The following is a 21,573-nucleotide window of genomic DNA, read 5'->3' on the forward strand; positions in this document are numbered from 1 at the left end:
GGGTTTTGATGGCATGGGTTACTATCTGTGTGCAGTTTTGCATGTTCTGCCTGTGTTCATGTAGGTTTCCTCCAGGTTCTGCAGTTTCCTCTCATTTTCAAAATCAGCATTCACGTAGGTGGTTTGGGTATGTTAAATTATCTGCATATTCCTGCGATAGACTGGTATTCGAATTCCCGTCTTGTGCCCAGTGTTCCCGGGACATGCTCCAGATGCACCCGCACCCTTGAGTAGGATAAAGCATTTACTGAAGATAAAGTGTATACTCATTTTTAATGATGAAGGAAATGCATTTATAGCATTTAGCAAAGCTCCTTATTCTGAGCAACCTAAGTCCCTTATAGTCTCTCTCAGAAACATCCTCATGTTAATAGAAATATGTTAAGGTCTAAGAATACTATCAAGTTCAAACTGTCAGGAGTTAGTATGAGTTAATACAGCAACAGTACAAGCTGAGTTTTGTTTTGTTTTTACAAGAAGTGTTCTTTTAAGTGCTCTTTTTTAAAATCCCTTTAAATGCTTTTAATAAAGCAGCTCTTAAAAGAGTACTGCAATGCCTGTGTTTACTAAAAGTGACTTATTTAACTGTGTTAATATGTATTTGTATAACGATCGGAAGGGGTTTATGGGTAAGCGTGGCACACAGAAACACTTATACTGGTGGCATACAGAAACACCTATACTAGGCTGCTTCCCTCCAGGGATGTAAAGGCTCAACTTGCTTTTTCCGCATTTTAAAATTTGGTAATGTTAATGGAAATGTTTCAAGATGGTCTAAAAACTCTCCATCACCCTCTGAGTTATGAGCTTTGTAACTGCCACAATAACATAAGAACACATGTTGAGTATTTACAACCCCAATTCCAAAAAGTTGGGACAGCATGGAAAATGCAAAAAAACAAACAAACAAAGGAACAAAAAGTCACTTGAAAATTCAATTCACTCTGTTGTATATTGAAAACGCATTATTGACACATTTGATGTTTTAACTTTGTGAATTTAATTTATTTTTGAAAATATACACTCATTTACAATCTGCAACACACTCCAGATGACTGCAACACACTCCAAAAAAATTGGGACAGTTGACTGTCTACCACTGTGTAACATCACCTTGTCTTTTAATAACGCTTATTAAGTGTTTGGGCACTGAAGACACCAGTTGGTTAAGTTTAGCAAGTGGAATTTTCCCCCATTCATCCATTATGCATTTTCTTCAATTTCTTCTTCTGTACGGGGCCTTCGTTGCCTTATTTTGCGCCACACATTCTCAATCAGAGACGGGTCAGGACTGCAGGCAGGCTATGCTAGCACCCACACTCTCTGCTTATGCAACTATGCGCTTGTAATCAGGACAGAATTTGATTTCGCGTCGTCCTGCTCTGGATGGCAGCATATGTTGCCCCAAAATGTGTACAGATATTTCTGCATTAATGGTGTCCTCACAGATATGCAAGTTACCCATGCACACCCCCTTCTGGACAGTGTTGATGTATGGCTTCTGCTTTGCATAGTAAAATCTTAACTTGCATCTGTGGATGCAACGGCGAATGGTGTTGGATGACAAAGGTTTACCAAGCTATTCCCGAGCCCATGTCAGGATATCCATTACAGACTCATGACTGTTTTTAAGACAGTGACGTCTGAGGGATCGGAGATCACGTGCATTCAGAAGTGGTTTTCGGCCTTGCCCTTTATGCACCGAGATTTAACTGGATTCCTTGAATTTTTTTAAATTATATTATGCAGTGTAGAAGGTGAAATGCCCAAAATTGGACTAGGCCTTTTTTGGAGGCTCCTTATATACTATGATTAGACGATTGCCTCACCTGTTTCACATCACCTTCTTATTTCAACTTGTCACATTGCTATTAGTCCTAAATTGCCCCTATCCCAACTTTTTTGGAACTTGTTGCATGCATCAATTTCAAAATAAACATTTACCTTAAAAAAAAAAAAAAAAACCTATACAGTTGATTAGAGGAGACCTATTATGCAAAATTAACTTTTACATGGTGTTTGAACATAAATGTGTGTCGGCAGTGTGTGTACACAACCACCCTACAATAGTAAAAATCCACCCACTCCTTTTTTTATATTCCCCATAAATCATAAACAGTGTCTCAAAATGAGTCGTTTTCATTTTCTCTCCAATGTGACCTCAAATTTGAACAGGCCCCTTGTAAAAAGATTCATAATAGATGTCCATTCGGTAAAACATCAAATACCTTGTCTTTATATGTTTTTTTGTTTGTTTGTTTAAATACAAGTCAAAGTATATTTACAAATCACTCCTCTTTGTTTAGTAGCATTTTCTATATTGTGCCAACTTTTTCGGAATTGGAGTGGTACAACAGGAGAGTGTGTTAGCGTAGTTTTTGACAGGCATTGTCATTTGCGATGCATTCACATGGTGCAATACCAGTGTAAATAATAGGAGGGACACCCAACATTTGAAACTTACATACTAACCAGTCCCTAATTTCTGCGATTGCAGAAATTAATGCAAAATCAAGCAAACTCTGCAAAATTCTGAGGTGCTTGCAATTTTTCAAAATTACCGCAGATTTGGTCCAAGAAGCGTCATGTGACATCATCACAATACCAAAGCCCTCTTTGATTCAGGTGTGTCAAACATGAGTGCAGATAAAAGATTGCATTTACCAACAAACATCACTGCAAAAGACCATGCAAAACAATTTTGTGATATTGAAATTTCACCAATTCAAGGAGTTTTCTGCAAAAAATAGCACAAAAATCGTAAATTTTGAAGAAAGCTGCAGCAAAATCAAATATTTTTGGCCGCAGCAAACACAAAAAAAACTCAGCGAAATCCTGTACAGACTGACTTACTTATTGCATACTATTCTAGACCATTACACTGATCAGCCATAACATTAAAACCACCTGCCTAATATTGTGTAGGTCCCCTTTGTGTGCCTAAAACAGCTCTGACCCCCCAGGCATGGACTCCACAAGACCCCTGCTGGTGTGCAGTGGTAACTGGCACCAAGAAGTTAGCAGCAGATCCTTTAAATCCTGTAATTTGCGAGGTTGGGCCTCCATGGATCAGACTTGTTTGTCCAGCACATCCCACAGATGCTCAATCGGATTGAGGTCTGGGGAATTTGGAGGCCAAGTCAACACCTTGAACACTGTTATGTTCCTTAACCCATTCCTGAACATTTTTTGGAATGTGGCAGGCCACATTATCCTGTTGAAAGAGGCCACAGTCATTAGGGAATACCATTGCCATGAAGGGGTGTACTTAGTCTGCAACAATATTTAGGTAGGTGGTACGTGTCAAAGTAACATCCACATGAATGCCAGGACCCAATCTTTCCCCAGGTAAGCGTCGTACACTCTATCCAAATGAAGTAAATGAAAACATGATTCACCAGACCAGACCGCCTTCTTCCATTGCTCCATGGTCCAGTTTTGATGCTCATGTGCCCAATGTAGGTGCTTTCGGTGGTGGACAGGAGTCAGCATGGGCACTCTGACTGATCTGCCCCATACACAGGAAGCTACAATACACTGTGTTTGAAACCTTTCTATTATACCCAGCTTGCGACAGAAACCGATAAAAATGCTTTGTAAAGAAAATCAGTTTTGTGTGTATGTATATTATATATATATATATATATATATATATATATATATATATATACACACACACACACACAAATACTCGCCCCTCACTGTAATAGGAACATCTGTACACGTGCTCATTTATGCAGTTAACCAGTCAATCATGTGACAGCAGCACAATGCATAATCATGCAGATACAAGTCAAGAGCTTCAGTTAATGTTCAGATCGAACATCAGAAGGGGCAAAAGTGTTTCTTTTCCCCTGCACTTTACGAAAGAAAGTTACGCCAGCGCTGCATTCCGATTATTATTCCTACAGAGAAACACGAAACTCGCTAATTCCGCCCATTTGTGAAATCCCGCCTAAAGCACCGCCCACCTCCAAAATTCCGCCTACTTGCTGCGCAATTACTGCCCACTTGGAGGTCGCCAGGCTGCAGCGGTACATATCCTTGCTGTTATCCGCTATTTCTTTCGTTTTCTGGTAAGGATCATGCGACACTGCCCCCTACTGGACACGTTGGCGTTAGTTCCCGAATGCGTCCATTACCCGACGTGCTCGCAGAAGTATAAATCATCCCTCAGTGCCTGTGTTTACTAATCAGAATGACTGAAACTGTTGTAATACTCGTGTAATTGTGTATTGAACTGCGCGTTAAACGTCCCACATGCCCATTTTTTAAATTCATGCACTCTCGAGAACTTCCTCCAAATATTTCAAATGTCAAGAAATGTTAGAATAATAAGGAACACAAATATAAATGTCGTGTCCTCCGACGTGCTCAAAAATTCCGTCTTCGTTTCTTTTCCTCACACACGGAGGAGCTAGAAGAAAGGAAGTGAGCAGTGCTCTGAGAGAGAGAGAGAGAGAGAGAGAGAGAGAGAGAGAGAGACACACACACACACACACACACACACACACACAAAATGGCGGGCGATTCAAAAGAGCAACACCTCTCTCTAAGTGTTTACAGCAGCCTCCGGGTAATGTTAATGTTTTAAAAATTGTATATAACTTGAACATGATGCTATATGTAGTATTGTTTTAACGTTGTAACGGTAGCTATAGTGGTTGTTGTTAATGTTAAATTATGATACTTATAGCCCAGTTAGCTAGCTAGCTGAATAGTTAACAAGGGCCCTGAAACAAAACATAACCCGTTTATGACCATAACTGTGATTTAGTTGACATTTACTTCGGTCTTACTGTTTACTTGCTGCTTTTATAATATGTTTAAGAATTAGCATTACTCATATGTAGCCGAGTGATGCTAGTTAGCTAGCTACCAAGACGAGCAGGCTGAATGCGGAGGTTATGTTGTTTATGTTGTGTTCAGAAGCTCTCCTGTCCCTCTGTGGACGGTCTTTACCTGAGAGAAGCGGGCAGCATGCAGGAGCTCCTCTGCACTCCTTCATTGCACCGCATGGACATACTGAAATGGATTTGTACCAGGTGTGTTAACACAAGTGAACACCGTGAACATGCTTACGAGTTATGTAAGAATGTGCATGCATCTGAAGTAAAACTTTGTTTTGTTTATGTGTTGTAAAGAATCTGCCCATCCCTGAGAGACAAGTTCTCAACAATCAAATCGTCAGAGACCGAAGAAGTGGCAAAAGGTAAAGATGTTCTGTTTATGCCTATAAAAGTGTTAAATAAGTGGTTCTTTCTGTTGAGTTATATATGTTTTTTTCACACCAAACATAGAAATCACACAGTTTGGCCATGAAATGCTGTTATGTAAATCGGATGACCTGGAGTTAATCAAGGTATGTCATTTTAAGATAAAATTTTAATCAATTTCCCTTAAAAAAGAAAAAAAAAAAAAAGTTTATGCCAAGGCATGCACTGGATAAAGGATCGTATTGGTAATGAAAAGCAATTTAAGCAAATGTCATGTTGGTGGCATTAGCTTGAAAATAGAAACGACTCCCAAGTGTTGTAGATTACTTGTTTGGTGAGAGTTTTTACACCACGTAGATTTTTAAACTGATAGTTTAGTTCAATCAAATTACAATTTGATTGTTGTGTTGATGGTCTGTCTCCTGGGTACAGGGCTTTGCCACACCATTACGGCAGCTTTTGTTTTTGGAACAGCTTTTAATGATTGCTGGACAGCAGGACACATCATCTGAGTAAGTGCACTTTTTCAGTGGCATCATGTACATTGTAGTCATATACGGTGTATCCAGGACCATAGTGGTATACGAGTATATGACCAAATAGCGGTCCATTTCTGTAGATTTTCACACAACCCATCATCCAATACATTTGCAGTCAAATTAAATTTATGTTGAATATGTTTTGTTAAAAAAATAAGAGTTTTGAATACTGTCCTAGCAACAAGACCTACAGAAACATATAGATACATATAGCTAATATTCTCTTCCACTGCAGAGGGGGGTGTGTGGTGCGCATCAGGACCATGGCACCTAGTGAAAGCACATATTAACAGTCAAAATACTGTTATTACATATGGAAATGGGGGGAAAAAGATGAGTAGTATTAGTCTATGTTTAAAGATGGAATCCTAAGTGACACTGTAACCCCTGCTCTATACAATATTTCTGAATAAACATGTTTTCCAGTGACATGTGCAGTGAGTCTTCTGGAGGTGGCAGTGTGACAAATGAGGATCTCCTGAAGGAGCTGATGTCACCTGACCACCTAACTGATCTGATCCAGCTGATGAATCCTGTGTGCAATCCCTGGTCTGCCCACATCCAGGAATACTTAAAAGCAACACAATCAACTCGGGCTAAGCCAAACAGCAGTAAAACCGATGAGTAGGTTTACATCCACCCTGTCTGGATTCAACAGTTACCGGATTATTGAACGAATATCCTGGATTTTAACGTGGTTATTTGCTAGGAACACTGAAAATATTGATTGTTTTTGGAAGTTAGAGTACCAGTCATTTGGACAATCAAAAATCTTTTTGCAGATAACACTAGTATTTGGAAATGAAAAATTGGGTCTTTTTCACATGAAGTAACACAGTACTACAACAAAAAAGTTCAGCGTTATTTTAGGTGGAAATTTGACTCTGAGCTGAAGACTTCACAAACGTCACTTTCAAACATAATCACGAGACAGAAAGACTTTTTTATAAATCGATAACAACATTAGCCCTATTCTAGCAGCCACCGTTTAAAACAGTGTTGAAGGTTTTTTACACTCTTGCAGCGTTTGACTCAAGGACGCAACTTGTAATTTCACATTTCCGATCAGGAACAGCCACATGAAAGCATTAATGCATTATTTGCAATTTGCGACCAATAAAAAAAAAAACTCCCTAATTATGAAATAAAATGAAATTTGAAATTTTGTATCAGATTGTCAGAATACATGAGGGGATGCATTGAATTGAAAGTTGACATAATTTACAGGCAATTTGAATCATGTCTTGATTAGTTGAATGTTGATGGTCATTTACAGAGGCTGGAATTTCTTCCAACTACACCTCACTGCAGCAAAAAAAAAAAAAAAGGCCATGGGGTGGAGTTGGATCTGATCCAGCTCTGGCTCCATGAGGGGAGCTGGAAGGAATCAAGCCAAAAGTCCAGGGCATAGAGTGTGTTTCAACTTGGATAAGTGTGTTTGCGTTGTGCAGCGTTGTACAGTGTTGAAGTACTTCTAAGCATTCCTTATAGTTATCGCATTATTTTGTGCAGGTACTAAAAACGTACTATAAACTACAAGCAATTTTGTCCACTTTTCCACTGCATGGTACGGCTCAGCTCAGCTCGCTTTACTTTTCTGAGCTTGCTTTTCCACTGCAGTGTAGTGCTGCCTCAAAGTGGGTGCCATCTTCCATTCGCCTTCACGCAGGAATAATGTTGTATTATTGAAGCTGTGTACAAATACATGATCAGGCTGTACTATATAACTACGTTCTAGACCCTACGTAGTGCTCGATATGACTAAGTTAGATTCAGCTGTGACAGGAGTGACTTCGATAAATGCCTGCTTGGAAATCAGTAACAAGCGAGATGTAAAAAATTTAAGACAGAAACCTGTCTTGTAATTTTATCTGTAATGATATAAGTGATACATAATTTCAATTAATAGAATATTACTTATGCAAAGTATGTATTAAAATATCGTATTTATTCAGGCACAATACAGAATCACTCGTTAAGGAGAATTCCCCACTCCCTCAGTGCGTGGCTCACATTTATTATCGGCTCAGCTCGCTTGGAACCTCGACCGAGGTGGTACTAAAAAAAGTACCAGGTACTATCCAAAAAAGCAAGTCAAGTTGAGCCATAACGTGCGGTGGAAAAGTGCCATTTGTTTGACATTTCTTGGTGGCATTGGCACAAGTAGTTTTTATTTGAGTCTGTCCTCTACCACTTTGTACATCGGCCCCCATTTTACACTTCTTTCTACATACATGTGCACTAGACAAGATATCCTGACTTTCTCTTTTTGGGTTGAAGGAGTCATCATCATGATTCAGGATGTGGTAAGCTTAGTAATGACAACATAGCTGAAGCAACTGCTTTGTTGCAGTCCACTCGGTGTACATTGGAGGAGCTACGTAAAGAGGTGAGCCTTCAGGAAAACACTTTTTTAAAAAAAAATATAATAATAAATAAAGTAATTAATAATGCACTTTCTGTGCCTTGTCTCTTTCTTCCTACTGTTGCCATCCCTCTCTTAAACACCCTCACTAATCTTTTGCTTTAGTGTGAGTTCCTGCAGTTGGAAGCGTCAGGCCCTGCAGCCTCACTGTCACCCTGTGCTTTAAAAGTGGCTATATCAGACATGGCTCAGCTTATGACTGCCTTCAGTCAGGTCTACAACACAGACTTCAGGGGTTACTGCCAGAGAGCACCTCCTGTCCTTAATCCGAACGCCTGTGTCTTCCAGTCTGTGCATCAGCTCCTGCACCACTGCAATATGGTACTGCTCCATATATCAGAGCACTGAATTAAGTCGTATTTAACATTCAGTCTAACTTTCTATAAAATTTTCCACTTTGATGAAGTTTCACACACGAGGATTACAATTTTCAGTTTTATATGAATAACTCTGTGCATAGAGTATGACTTTAAAAAAAAAAAAAAACTTGGACAATGTAGATTTATATGGTCAGATTATATGTTTTTGTCATGTAGGAATTAGAAGCGCTGCAGCAGCTGTCCAAAACCTCATCCACTCTAACTGGGATTGTGAAGCAGATACAGACAGACAGGCGATTTTGGGCCAATGGAGAGAAACACACACTGCGTGAGTGCTATTCATTTCTGTGCCCGGAATGTGAGTTAATGAAGCTAACCATATTACATATGACAAAAGAGAGAGAACCTGGCTTTTTGTTTTTTTATACTGCTGATTGTTGAGTACTCTCTGTTTCTATTTGAGGAAGCATGTGCTTTTACCATTTAGTTTCCCCAACAAATACGTTATTCTGCTTCATTGTATATGCACATTAATTCCATTTGAGTTTCCTGAAATGTGTGTTAATTTGTTCTTGTATTTGTTTCTTTTCAGCCAGCCAACTGGAGGCCCTGAAGAATAGATTCAGTGCTTTTTTGTCTCCTCACCAGTCATGAGATTTTTATTGTTTCAGCCTGAACATGTGTTGTACACTTACTCATCTGTCTCAGCTTCAGAATAGTCTTTCAGAACCTGTTTCTACAGTTTCCCCAATGTATTTCCCTCATGTAAATATTTAATATTATCTAGGCCATCTGATTTGACTAAAAACCCTAAATTTATAGTAAAATACCAAACCTCTGCTGTAAATGTAAATAAAAATAAATAATTTCTAACAAATAACCATTTATGCTGTACTTTGATATTTAAGTGTCCTCACTATTTCATCCCTCTGTTCCATAAGTAGGTGTGGTGGTGGAGGGACAGACTGATTTTTGATCAACTGCAAGTTGGTTCATCTGAATACACTAGGCTAGACAGCAGAGGTTTATTCTTGGTAAATTAATCCTGGCTCTCGTTTCTGTTATATATGATATGGAGAAAGAAAGGACAATATCTAATGCAGCAGACTTTCCTTTGAACACACTGGGAACTGTGGAGGTAAGTAGACTGAAGTGTGTTGTGTGTTAGGTTTTGTCTGTTATGCTGTCAGTGCAGGGAATTTTTTTTTCACCTACCAGTTTAAAGTGTGTACTGGCAATTTTAAATTTTGGGGGGATGGGTTTTCTGTTGAATCTTTAACATTCAGTAATCCTTCTGGGCAGTATTCTTCCTTTTTACATACAGGACAATAGTTTGTGTGTGTGTGTATATAGTAATCCACTTATGTCATTATCTTTTAACATGTACAGTACAGTGAGAACTCAACAGCAAAGTGAAACTCCATGTATACACAAGTGTACTTGTCCAACAAAGCACATTTCTTATCCTGATTTATTCAAATGCTGCACTAAACTGAGTTGGTCTTTAGTTGTTTGTGACCCATTGGCCTATATATATATATATATATATATATATATATATATATATATATATATATATATATATATATATATATATATATATATATATATATATATTTTTTGGTGGTGGTAATTTTTTCTGCTGGGATACTGACCGCCAACTCAAATATAGCACTGGGGTGACAGAATTGTTCCTGCTGAAAAGGTTCTTTCGTGTGAGCATACCAGCATGTCCTTGTTTTATTTATGTTTTTGGTTTTGTCTGAATTCATTCCATTTGAAATGGCAGTAGAATAATGCTCATAACTAATCTTTTCCTAATGTCTCAGTTCACTCTGAAAGTATTGGAATGGCAAGGCCAGTTCTTTTGTTTTTACTATACATTTAAGATATTTGGGTTTGAGAGCAAAAGATGAATGGGACGATAGATGAGAATTTCAGCTTTCATTTCCTAATATTTTTCCTGATATCTAGATGTGTTAAACAACTTGGAACATGACACATTTTGTTTGAACCTACCCAATTTTCAAGTGATCAGAAATATTGGAACTTTTTTGGTGACTGACTGGCCTTTCTTGTTGCCCAGGTATGCCCTGTTTGATTGATTGTTTAAAGAATTACTAGCTCTGCATTTCTGCTCTTGGTTTGAACCGTGGGTTTTGCCTGTGAAGACTGCATTGTTGTAAAAAAGAATAAATAAACTTGAAGATAGAAGCAGAATGAATTCAGAAGTCTACGGAGACATTTTCTTTGCCAGTTTACAGAGAAATGCATCCAAATTAATTTGGAGGAACTTCATCATGCAGCAAGACAATGATCCAAAACACACTGCCAGTACAACAAAGGACTTCATCACGGGGAAATAGTGGAAGGTTTTAGACTAGCCAAATCAATCACCAGACCTTAACCCAATTGAGCATGCATTTCACCTCTTGAAGAGCAGACTGATGGGAGAAACCTTCCAAAACAAACAACAATTGTAGGAAGCTTCTATAAGCCTGCAACACAGTTTGTGATGTCAGTGGGTCACCAGCTTGATGCAGTTATTACAAGCAAGGGATATGCAACCAAATATTAAGTGTTACTTTCTTCAACTATCTGTTCTAATACATTTGCCCAAATTGGTCTGCTACCAAATATGCCATGTTCTAAGTTGTTTAACACATCTAGATATAAAGATCAGGAAATAGAAGCTGAAATTCTGATCTATTGTCTAATATGAATCTTTTGATCTAAAGCCCAAATGTCTCCAGTGTATAACAAAAACAAAAAATTGCTTTCGGAGAGAAATGCATGTTCAGGTTAATCCAATTTTTAGACTAAATCTTCAAATAGGTTTTATCTGCCCAGGTTATGCTGATGTATTTGGATACAGTCTCACATTACACCTCCACAAAGGCACACTTATACTTTCTACACTATATGGCCAAATGTTTCTGGACATCTAACTAATCACATCCATATGTGATTTTTGACCATATCATTCCAGAATTAATCCCAACCTTTTGCTGCTATAATATTCTCCATTCTTCTGGGAAGGCCTTCACTAGATTTTGGAGTGGGGCTTTGTGCTCATGCAACCACAAAAGAATTAGTGATATCAGGCGAAAAGGCCTGGCATGCAGTCAGCACTCCAGTTCATCCCAATGGTGTTCATTGGGGTTGGAAGTTAGGACGCTCAAGTTCTTCCATACCAATCTTGACAAACCATGTTTTTATGGACCTCTCTTTGTGCACAGGTGCATTGTCATGCAGGAACAGGTTTGGGCCTCTTTTGTTCCAGTGAAAGAAATATTCTTAATTGCTACAGCATACATTGCCATTCTAGATGATTGTGTGCTTCAAACTTTTTGGAAACAGTTGGGGGAAAGTTCACATATGGATGTGAAGGTCAGGTGTCCACATATTATTGGCCATATAGTGTATTTATACTGTAATGGCATTACTTACTAAATACTTTTTTTTATTATTTTTTTTATTGGAACTACTTATGCTGGGATTTGTGTCTCTAGAATTGACTCTCATTGAAATTTCCATGGAAACTTAGTCAATGAAAATCTTTATGCCATCCTCAATAATTCCTTTAATCCCACAATCCTTGGATTAAGGACCAAAACGAAAAGGCCTACTGGCACCTGGACATGAAGCATTATGCCACTAAGAAGAGTATGGCCCAGAGCATGCTTGACATAGCTCTACTGATGGCCAATTCCTCTCAGCTAAAGACTGCACTGCAGGAGGGGCCTGAGTACCAATACCATCTCATTGTACTCATCATTCTGTCCATCACACTCCAGGTCATTGTTGGCCGCCTTCTGATCTTCATTGGTTGGTTTAGAATTTTAAAAAGAATTCAATAGTTTTATTATTATTGTTGTTTGTTATTGTTATTACACATTTCTTGCAAATCTTTGTAACCATCTAATTTTCATTTAAGCAATCAAGTTTGGTATCCCCCCCCCCTACTTCTTAGTGAAACATGACCTGAATGATGAAAGGAAGCAACCTAAACTGAACATGTTAAACAATGTGGCTACAGTTTTCGTCTTCACTATTCTCCTCGTCAATGTCCTCATCACTGCCTTGGGGTCTGAATCTGGTCGGTGATGGTGCACAATTATTGTTTTTAAACTAAAGTATTAGTTTGAAGACTATTTATTGGACAATGTTGGTTATCTGTTCAGGTAAATTATATGCATTTGTTTAGTTATTATTAGTGGAATGTAGACAGGATTTTAGCAGCTCATAAACTGGGTTAACTACTGTATCCCCATATTACACTGCTTACCTGTTGTAGTGTATTTACATTTAGCTAAAATGTTACCTTTGTTCACTTTCAGGAATAATCCAATGATCGATGCTGCAAGTCCTCAGATGGACTCTCCAAGGGATGACTATTTTACATTCATACATTATATGCAGCTGATTGGAAGGATGGTGGCCATTTAGACATGCAAGGAAATTCAGAACAAATTTGAAAGTGTTAGTTATTTAGGTTGCTATAGATACAATGGTAGGCAAAGAGAACAAATGGTACATGTTTTGGACACAACTTTATTTTATAATAGCCTGTTACTTATTTTCTTAAATTCAACAATGCTCTTTTTATATAAAATTTTGGCTATTAATAGGCTGGTGAACAACAACCATATAATTTGGATACATATGAATTAAAAAGCAAAAAAATAAAACAAATGCACAACACGCATCAGCCATGTTAATGTAAAACTACACTGCCCTCCAGTAATATTGGCACCCTTGGTAAATATGAGCAAAGAAGGGTGTGAAAATTTGTCTATTGTTTAATCTTTTGATAAAAAAACATTCACAAAAATACTGTGCTCTCATGGATATCAAACATTTGCAAATGCAAAACAGGTTTATCCTAAAATATCTTTGTTAAATATAGGTGTGCAACAATTATTGGCACCCCTATGAATTCTTATGAGAAAAACATATTTGAAGTATGTATGTTTTTTAGTCCACCTGGGTGATTAGGAACAAGAAATTGTTCAACCATGACTTCTTGTTTCACAGGGGTATAAATATGAGGTAAAACATAGGCCAAATTCCCTTAGTCATTCATAACAATGGGTAAGACCAAGGTGTGATGTGCGGAAAAAGGTTGTTGAAAGTCACAAAAAAAAAATTATTAGAAAATTTATTTATTAGAAAATAGCACAAGCATTGAAAATGCCTATTTCCTTCATCAGGGCAATAATTAAGCATTTCCAGTGAACTGGAAATGTCATGAATCAACCTGGAAGAGGACATGTCTATATTGTCTCAAGACAGTGAAGAGAATTGTTCGAGTGGCCACGAGTTCTCCAAGGATCACAGCTAGTTGCGTCTTGGGGTCAGAAAGTCTCCAAAACTACAATCCAAAGTCACCTACATCACCACAAGTTGTTTGGAAGGGTTTCAAGAAAAAGCCTCTACTCTCATACAGAAACAATCTCAAGAGTCTTCAGTTTGCAGACACTACTGGAACTTCAAATGGGATCTGGTTCGATGGTCAGATGAAACCAAAATAGAGCTTTTTGGCAGTAAACACCAGAGGTGGTTTTGGTACACACAGAGCGGTAGCCATATGGATACGTACTTCATGTCCACGATTAAATATGGTGATAGCTCTTTAATGTTTTTTGCCTGTTTTTCTGCCAGAGGACCTGGACATTTTGTTAGGATACATGGCATCGTGGACTCTATCAAATATCCACATATATTAAATGAAAACCTGACTGCCTCTGCCAGAAAGCTTAAAATGGGCAATGGTTGGCTCTTCCAGAAGAACAATGATCCAAAACATACATCAAAATCAACACAGAAATGGTTTACTGTCCACAAAATCAAGGTTCTGCCTTGGCCATCCCAGTCCCCTGACTTGAAACCCATAGAAAACCTGTGAATTGAACTGAAGAGGAGAGTTCACCAGCATGGACCTAGGGTTGCAATTGTTTGATATCCATGAGAGCGAGTATTTCTGTGATTTTTTTTTTTTAAACAAAAGATCAAAAGGTTAAACAATAAAGACAAATTTTCACAGCCTTCTTTGCTCATATTTACCAATATTAGTGGAGGACACTGTATGTTCATGAGCCTAGTACACCTAATATAAAATCTGCAAATATATAAAATTCATAATAGAAAAAAGTATTTGTGCTTATAATGTAATGAACACTGGAATAGATCACCTCAAGGGGAAAAAACAGAATTTTGATTAACTAGTTATACATCAATTTTTTTAAAAGGGTTTTCATCTGCAGATTCCATGTTTGAGTACACATAGTAAAGAAACACTGCAATGATGATGAAAACCAACACACGAAGCCACCCTGGCACACCACCGGATTTGCTCCCCTCAGATTTGACTGTTCCTGGACTAGCATCCTGCAGGCTTGACTTGCTCATGTAGGCTGTTGATCTAGCTCTGGGTGTACTCTGGTAGGCTGTGTCAGTGTAGCTGATTGTAGGCCTTGTGTTTCATAGAAAAATACATAAGCAATTAAATTACCATAAAGCAATTTGGAACCTAAAAAATTTCACATGAAACAGTTCCTCTGTCCAACTGTCCCCCACACACAAGAATATGGCAAAGGAGGGTAAATGTTTTAAGGTTGCAGTTTTGTGAGACGGGAACTACAGCTGGCATTGTATGTTGTGGTCAGATGAGACCAAAATCAACTTTTTGGTCTGCACACCATCATCATCATGTTTGGCAACAAAAGCAGACTGCATACAAGAAAAAGCACCTGGTGCCCACTGTACTATATGGTTTCGTGCCATTTTATAGCTTAGGGGCTCTTGTGAATATTGATTCCATCATGAGTTCTGCTAAATATGGCTGCAACTTACAATTATTTTGCTATTCAATTCTATTGATTCTTTTTTGATTAATCAATCAGTTTGGGTTACTTTAAAAATACACTAAATACAAAGAAAAGGTTATTTAAAATGAGTTCTTTCCAGCATTTCAATCAACTAACACTACTACTGAACTAGGCATAATTAAATAGGCATAATTAAATAACAGGGTAATTAAATAATATTACTGCCAATTATAACACATTCTGTCACTGCATAAGAAACTAATGTATTAACGTAACCTTTTTTAAAAATTTATTATTATACATGAACCTCTGCCAGGAGGTTCACACTTGGTCACAGATATAGCTTTCAACTAGATGATAAGCCAGACATACTTCCAAATCAACACAGAAGCTGCTCAAGAAACACAAAATCACTGCTTTCAGTGATCACCTCATGCTCTAGTGAAAAAATGTGGTTTGGATTGAAACCTATATGAATGTAAAGGAGTTTGAAATGTTCTGCTTGGGAAAGGGGATAAAAAAAAATATTACTTATTGCAGGTGTGGTTTTTTCCTTGAAGAGTGACATTTCTGGTGGGCATATAAACCAGTGTTAAAATGTGCAAATTAGAAGAGACAGTATTTGAGTTTTGACAAGACAACTTGTCAAAGAAATCTTACTCATTTGTAAGATCCATGTCATCAGCATTCTCAGTGGTCCTCATTCTTCTTGTTCTACAAACATGTATTACTGTGTCATTATCTGTGCACTAGAATTAACGTTTACCTATAAAATGTTGCTTAGTTGCCTCTATTATTAGTTTAGCGTAATTATATATGTATGAAGTATACACACTGAACTTACACATCTCCAAAGTTTTCATGTTGCACCTGCAACTGACAATATGTTAGAGATTAGACGCATGTACAAATCACTAGAAGAGCTATGCAACTATACCCAAGATATTGCTACTCAAACTTACTGGTGGATGATATGTAACATACGTGATTTCTTCCTCTGTGAAAAACAAAAAAAGGATCAACCAGGTCAGAGCAAGTTCCCAAAATTGGAATATGATGTTTTAATACTGTATGTTTAATAACTGTTAAGCTGTTACGTTCTTCTCTGTAGAATGTCTTGTCAGAAGACGGCTTTGGGTTTTTGGCCATGGCCTCTGCCAGCTTCTTCTCATAAAGCTTCCTGGTAGAGTCTAAACAGAGAACAATGTCAGCATACATACTGTACACGTTAGAAAACGTGTACAGTATGGGGTAGGAACAAGAAACGCTCACAGGTTCAATCTCATGGAATGCTTCAAGATCAGTTGATAGGCTACCAAAACCTGTCATACGACAGAAACTGTGGGTTGAACCACAAGGGTACGCTGGAGTTAAATGGCCACCTGCGCATGCAAGGTGAGCTTATTAGCAAGGCATACAGCTTTCCCCTCCAATTCTATTCGGCATTCTACATGGGCTCACAAGGAGATGTCACAAGTGGGAGATGTCATTATGACCTCTCTGAAGGGAGCAAGAAGCCCCATGAATCCAGCATAAGTTTATGCGCCCCCAGTAAGACGCCATCCACAGTGCTGTAATGCACTGAAATGGGTGCCACATAAACGTTTCTTTAGCATAAATGGGGACTTCCCTGCAGGCCAGTAGTCTAGGATCTGGGCAGTGCACTGGATCCCGAAAATGTGGTCCATATCATTCACAGAACATTTCCAGATGAGAACATACAAGGCCAGTATACTAGTTCGTCTTGCTTTCAGGAATGTTTCCTGGACTGCTTGGTTGTAGTTCTCAACCTGCACTTCACTCAGAGGCACCACACAGACAACCTAGCTGAGGGTGGCAAATCTTTCCACAAATATAGGACAACAAATCTATTCCCAGTGATAGGTTTTCTGACTATTAGTGAGAATGTCAACGGAAACTAAATTCTATGGCTCCTTTGGAGCAATAAAATAGGATTCTGTGGCCTGATTGCTGGGCAAGTGTGTCTTGACCAAGCAGAATGTCCAGCTACGTCGGTAAGACCCACAGCCAATGAAAGGTCGATTTGGTATTGGTGAGGGCTTCATTCTGTGTCTTGGCAAACTTTTCCCAAATCTGGGACACCAAATCTGGTTGCAGGTGTCATTCCCCTGGGGATATGTGCCCATGGATAGGCTCACCTAAAGAGCTCTCATTCAAGGCATAGCAGACCATCCATCCTTGTACTTACCTGATGATTAATATAGCTGTATCGTGTCCTTTAACCCCCTCAATGAAATCTTTACACTATGGGACAGAGAAATCCTTGATCAGCACTGTTTTGGGGGGTTATGGGTTGCATGTCAACTGCATTTGGGGACTATGGTCTGCACATCAGCATCCATTCCAATGCAGCCCACAGTCATTTTAAGGGTGCTTGTCTGCTGGTCAGCTAGACTGAGAGGCTTGTGAAAAGATTAATGGATATGCTGAGGGAGACCATTCCCAGTAGGGAAAATGATGGCAGAGGGGCACCCCACTCCATCCTATGTTCAAGTGGTTCTAGTGCTCTAGTGTTTTGGCTAATGTCTCAAGCTCAAGCTTGATATCCTCTTGACTTCATCAGCTGTGCTTAGCCACAGGCCCAGTAGTCAGAAGTCTGTGGGGATCAGTAGTCAGGACTCTTTGGGGTCTGCGACTAAGCCAAAGTACAGAGGGAGACCCAAGTTAGAGGAGATACTCAACTCTGGCCCCTGTATGAGTGTAAGCAGAGTGCAGCTAACTTTGCAAGCTCAGTATTGGAGAGCACGCCATGAGGTGTGAAGACCATTCAACAATTAAGCAAACTCATACCAAGGGACCAGAGGAAAACTGCACCCAGTGAGGGACTGACAAACTTGGTTATCGCCACCTTTGGAGAACAGAATATCTGCATCTCCGACCATAGCCATAAGCTGCAGATAACTCCAAGGTGTATGAGGCATGAAGAAGAAAAGAAAGGTGTCCAAGTGATGTTCACTACCCCTAGTGGTTAGAAACCATAACTCATAAGAGAATAAGTAGTAGCTTTAGTTATTTTAGAAGAAAAGTCCAGCTGCCATAATTACAACTACTAAATGTCTCAGTTTAGCCTCAGAGAGTTTTAGTTAGGCTTTTTTTAACCTCCTTTACTTTAAAAAAAAATGTGGTGGGACTGAAGCAGGAAATGTAAATGTAAATGCATGTAAATAAGAACAAACAAATTGAAATTTTAAGGATATATAAAAAGTAGACAACTGGTATTCTTCAAACAGTGTAAAAGAGAAGATATAGTATTAAAGAAAATCTGATGAGCACCTACATTATCTGAACACTAGGTTTTTATCATAAACTAGTATTAAAGTATGGTTACATTTTGTATTAGAATACACATTTGTCTTACCCACAATGGGTCCATGGTTAATCCCATATTCATCCAAAAGTTTGCATAGCTCATCAGAGGACTTGGAGCTTAATGAGGACATGGCTGTAACTGTAATTCACAAAAAAGATTGTGGGGAAAAAGTGAGCCACTTACATGTAACATAATAATTATTATTAAATGAGTTTTTTTTTTTTTTTAATGGAGCAAAAATTATCTAGCAGTTTGGCTAAAACTATGTGAGTTGCAGAGTATACCCCTGAAATTTTAATTCTGTGGTTGAATTCTAACAAATAGCTAAAATATGATGAAAATATGATCAGGTTTTAATCAAAACTGGGGTTTTTTTCTGGATATAACATGCCTTGATACCTCTACTTTAATAAAAAAAACATAGTAGGCTATAGTTAACCAAAACAATGTACAAATGTTTCTATTTGCATTCTAACCTTGTCTATGCTCTGGCCTGCAGAGGTAAATATATTTCAGTTCAGTAAAACCTGAATTATAGTAGTGGTTTCTGTGTTTGTTTGTTTTTTTTGTTTGTTTGTTTTTACAAAGCACAGGTGCAGTTTGACTGTAACACAAACTGTAGTTTGACACCATCCTCACCATCTGATCTGCACATCAGCAGAAAAACATGCACACATCTTATTCTCTTAATAATGCCTCTCTTTGCATTTCATTTCCATTTGCCTTTTACACTGGCCAACCAAGAGAAAGACAAAAATTTAATCTGTAGGCTACTGTAAAATAAACAAATTGAAATCTATATGATGACCAATTTTGTCCTTGAAATCCAAAGTCCTTAATTATGTTAATGCTGACTGAACATGGACATTTTACTTCTTTCTTTCTTTCTTTCTTTCTTTCTTGCTTTCTTTCTTTTAGGTAGCTACAGCGCAGGAGACAATAACCTAAATACTAAGAAATGTTAATGCCTTGTTTGGTAAAAGTGTGTACGATGTGTCTTAGGCATATAGAGTAGCAAGCTAACTTTTAATCTTGTGTAAAATCAGGGTACGAAATAAAAACTAATCACAGTTTGGAACATCTGGATCTCCTTCCTACACATGCGCGATACGCACTGTATTAACAGACGAGGGACAGTGTCCACAGCGCTTAATCACACTGGAAGTAGAAAAGGAAACGCTGTTTATTAATCCGACACGACTTCCTAACATGTCCTGTCCACCTAGATAATAATAATAATAATAATAATAATAATAATAATAATAATAATAATAATAGTAATAATCAGCTGACCTGTACGCGTGGTGGGAAAATCCCTGTCCGCAGCTGGTTTGCTAGCTAGTAGCTGTTAGCTTGCTGGCTATCTGAACTGCTCTGTGACATTCATCACAAACCAAACTACTACACAAAGAAAGGTTTACCAATCATATAGTTCATAATAATTACGCCTGTTTCGTGCGTCTTAAATCGCAGTAAAGTAAATGTATGAATGTTTACACGGTGCACTCACTCACCTGTGGGCGCGTTTCTGCTGGAAATGCTAACTTTCCTAGCAAAATGCTCCCGAGCTGGGCGGCTCCCTCACGCGTTACAGGACGAAATGGGAGTGTAAATTTGAGTGAGAGCTGGAAATGTGAGCCTACACGATATCGAGCTTGGGAAATCGTTCACTGACTGCCATTTTATTTTAATCAGTGTACAAGCATTACGGTAAAGATCCGCGTACAAGCGCTGCTCTGTTAAAGCTTTTTGTATTAAATAATCCACACTTATCCAGATCCCTGGGTTAATAAATCAACGCTGGGTTTGTGTATTAATCTCTCTCTCTCTCTCTCTCTCTCTCTCTCTCTCTCTCTCTCTCTCTCTCTCTCTCTCTCTCTCTCCAGGTTCGATATTCGGTTTTGTGTGATTGAAATTCGGCATATTAATATGGGCAATGTACAAAAGGCTGACAAAGGGGCCTGAAAAGGGATGACGACAAAAGAGCCACCAGAACTGTTTCCATGCGCTTTGAACACTGATTGTGCTGCACTGAAGGGCACATCTCGTATTCTCTCAAGTTTAATGACAATGGTGAAGAGCGCTGTGTAACACATCTGTACAAAATATTCCATAGTGTGTGTGTGTGTGTGTGTGTGTGTTCATTTGGGTTGAGACATGATGACTAGTGCGAAGGCCATACTATCTTGATTTTAAGGTCATTGAGATCACACTTTTACCCATTCTAATGCACGATGTTAACTGAAAGCTCGAAGGATTTCATAGTCTGTGGTACAGCGCCGTTGAAAAGGAGAGTTGCGACACTACCATAGACTTCTATAGGAATCGGGAAATGCGGAAGTGACGCGTGTCACTGGGCAGCCACTGATCTATATATACAGTAGGAGAAATAAGTATTGAACGCGTCAACATTGTTTTCAGTAAATATATGTCCAGTGAGGCTATTCACATAAAGTTTTCACCAGATATCAGTATTAACTCAAGAAATCCGGAAATATAAAGAATTCACAACATTAAAGTCCATAAATAAAGTTATGTGTAATAAAGTGGAATGACCCCTGACCCCTGACTGATTGGCCACCCCAGGTGCCACTCCAAAATTTAATTCGCTACTCGCAGTTTGATGCTGATTGACATCTCATTTCACCTCTTGTTGAAAGAAGCATTTATTTTGACGTTCAGCTGTGCATTTTTTAAATCGTGGACGAGGAAGAGAGAATATTAAAACTAGGGGTAAAACTAGGTTACAGCTGTCAGTCTTCAGCAAGTTAACATTTAGCAATTTGAAATGTTAGCAATCATGGAGTGTGGATGATTGGATGAAAGTGATATTCAGTGATGAATCATGAATCAGGAGATGATCCAGGAACTATTGGCTGGTGTCGTTCTAATGAAACATATAAAGATGACTG

The 21,573-nt window shown here is 38.4% G+C and overlaps 3 protein-coding genes across 7 annotated transcripts; 2 read left to right on the forward strand and 1 right to left on the reverse strand.

The window, feature by feature from the left end:
- Positions 1 to 4,143: 4,143 nt before the first annotated feature.
- haus7 (HAUS augmin-like complex, subunit 7) lies at positions 4,144 to 9,380 on the forward strand. Its single transcript, XM_053686286.1, has 10 exons — positions 4,144 to 4,576; positions 4,930 to 5,045; positions 5,145 to 5,212; positions 5,301 to 5,362; positions 5,649 to 5,728; positions 6,182 to 6,379; positions 8,036 to 8,144; positions 8,286 to 8,501; positions 8,717 to 8,828; positions 9,093 to 9,380. Exons 1-10 carry the CDS (start codon positions 4,520 to 4,522, stop codon positions 9,152 to 9,154), a joined length of 1,080 nt encoding a protein of 359 aa, XP_053542261.1. The 5' UTR covers positions 4,144 to 4,519; the 3' UTR covers positions 9,155 to 9,380.
- Positions 9,381 to 10,093: 713 nt separating this feature from the next.
- On the forward strand, positions 10,094 to 13,538 carry si:dkey-93l1.9 (Ninjurin domain-containing protein). Its single transcript, XM_017486528.3, has 2 exons — positions 10,094 to 12,328; positions 12,474 to 13,538. Exons 1-2 carry the CDS (start codon positions 12,142 to 12,144, stop codon positions 12,605 to 12,607), a joined length of 321 nt encoding a protein of 106 aa, XP_017342017.2. The 5' UTR covers positions 10,094 to 12,141; the 3' UTR covers positions 12,608 to 13,538.
- Positions 13,037 to 20,428, reverse strand: emd (emerin). Of its 5 annotated transcripts, none has more exons than XM_017486763.3 (8): positions 20,176 to 20,428; positions 18,710 to 18,799; positions 16,428 to 16,520; positions 16,293 to 16,327; positions 16,175 to 16,200; positions 15,991 to 16,044; positions 15,862 to 15,900; positions 13,037 to 14,975 (listed from the first exon to the last, which is right to left on the reverse strand). In XM_017486763.3, exons 2-8 carry the CDS (start codon positions 18,789 to 18,791, stop codon positions 14,729 to 14,731), a joined length of 576 nt encoding a protein of 191 aa, XP_017342252.1. In that variant the 5' UTR covers positions 18,792 to 18,799; positions 20,176 to 20,428; the 3' UTR covers positions 13,037 to 14,728. The 5 variants fall into 5 exon arrangements, with proteins under 5 accessions (XP_017342252.1, XP_017342250.1, XP_017342251.1 ...); XM_017486761.3 differs by having other exon boundaries at positions 16,175 to 16,206; positions 20,176 to 20,416; XM_017486762.3 differs by lacking the exon at positions 20,176 to 20,428 and adding an exon at positions 19,955 to 20,096 and having other exon boundaries at positions 16,175 to 16,206.
- Positions 20,429 to 21,573: the final 1,145 nt, after the last annotated feature.

The sequence above is a fragment of the Ictalurus punctatus genome, chromosome 15 (assembly GCF_001660625.3).
Source record: "Ictalurus punctatus breed USDA103 chromosome 15, Coco_2.0, whole genome shotgun sequence".
NCBI lineage: Eukaryota > Metazoa > Chordata > Actinopteri > Siluriformes > Ictaluridae > Ictalurus > Ictalurus punctatus.

Excerpts from the sequence above, each read along its gene's own strand:
- haus7 (XM_053686286.1), top strand. The coding sequence starts at position 4,520 with ATGGCGGGCGATTCAAAAGAGCAACACCTCTCTCTAAGTGTTTACAGC. Across the intron at positions 5,046-5,144 it reads CTGAAATGGATTTGTACCAG|AATCTGCCCATCCCTGAGAG; the intron begins GTGTGTTAACAC and ends TGTGTTGTAAAG. Across the intron at positions 8,829-9,092 it reads TGGAGAGAAACACACACTGC|CCAGCCAACTGGAGGCCCTG; the intron begins GTGAGTGCTATT and ends GTTTCTTTTCAG.
- si:dkey-93l1.9 (XM_017486528.3), top strand. The coding sequence starts at position 12,142 with ATGAAGCATTATGCCACTAAGAAGAGTATGGCCCAGAGCATGCTTGAC. Across the intron at positions 12,329-12,473 it reads CCGCCTTCTGATCTTCATTG|TGAAACATGACCTGAATGAT; the intron begins GTTGGTTTAGAA and ends CCTACTTCTTAG.
- emd (XM_017486761.3), bottom strand. The coding sequence starts at position 18,791 with ATGTCCTCATTAAGCTCCAAGTCCTCTGATGAGCTATGCAAACTTTTG. Across the intron at positions 16,521-18,709 it reads TAACCATGGACCCATTGTGG|ACTCTACCAGGAAGCTTTAT; the intron begins GTAAGACAAATG and ends TTCTCTGTTTAG. Across the intron at positions 14,976-15,861 it reads AAAAACCACACCTGCAATAA|GCCTACAATCAGCTACACTG; the intron begins GTAATATTTTTT and ends ATGAAACACAAG.